Source organism: Neophocaena asiaeorientalis, unplaced genomic scaffold (genome assembly GCF_003031525.2).
Source record: "Neophocaena asiaeorientalis asiaeorientalis breed wild unplaced genomic scaffold, Neophocaena_asiaeorientalis_V1.1 scaffold46, whole genome shotgun sequence".
Taxonomy (NCBI): domain Eukaryota; kingdom Metazoa; phylum Chordata; class Mammalia; order Artiodactyla; family Phocoenidae; genus Neophocaena; species Neophocaena asiaeorientalis.
This window is the reverse complement of record NW_020175393.1, coordinates 8,673,003-8,673,636: the sequence shown is the minus strand read 5'-3', so window position 1 is coordinate 8,673,636 and position 634 is coordinate 8,673,003. Positions and strand designations below refer to the sequence as shown.

The 634-nt window shown below is 56.5% G+C and overlaps 1 protein-coding gene across 3 annotated transcripts in view; it reads left to right on the top strand.

The window, feature by feature from the left end:
• Window positions 1–634, top strand: part of CCND3 (cyclin D3) — an 81,382-nt gene that overhangs the window by 75,098 nt on the left and 5,650 nt on the right. For all 3 annotated transcript variants that reach the window (XM_024766256.1, XM_024766257.1, XM_024766255.1), the window contains exon 2: window positions 59–274. In XM_024766256.1, the coding sequence (XP_024622024.1) occupies window positions 104–274 (171 nt within the window). In that variant the 5' untranslated portion in view covers window positions 59–103. The remainder of the gene's footprint in view (window positions 1–58; window positions 275–634) is intronic.

Genomic DNA, 634 nt, shown 5'->3' with positions numbered 1-634 from the left:
TAGTGCTGCTGCGTTTCCTTTGCCTCTGCCCCAGAAGTGACTCTGCGCCCTCCCCCAGGTGTGTGAGGAGCAGCGCTGTGAGGAGGAAGTCTTCCCCCTGGCCATGAACTACCTGGATCGCTACCTGTCCTGCGTCCCCACCCGCAAGGCGCAGTTGCAGCTCCTGGGTGCGGTCTGCATGCTGCTGGCCTCCAAGCTGCGCGAGACTACGCCCCTGACCATCGAAAAACTGTGCATCTACACCGACCACTCTGTCTCTCCCCGCCAGCTGCGGGTGCGTGCATAATCCTTCCCACCCCCAGCACACACTGCCTCCTCACTTGCCAGGAAAAGGAAAGCTAAGGCCCGCAAGAGGCTTTCTGTCCCTGGGGAGGGTAGCAGAGGCTTTTTTTTTTTTTTTTTTTTATAAGAGATGGGACAGTGTGGTGTGATGGTCAGGGTAGCCCCTAGCCCAGGCTTGCACTGCCAGCATGAACCAAACCCCTTCTCCTGACCTCCAGTGGGTGCCACTCCTTCCTGGTCTTTCCCCCAGATAGCAACAAGTCAAACTGCATGTCTACACTCACTAGTACTTTGCCTCTGGGTTTACACAGCCACCATGAGTTATTTATTGGCAGCAGCAGGACATGGCTAC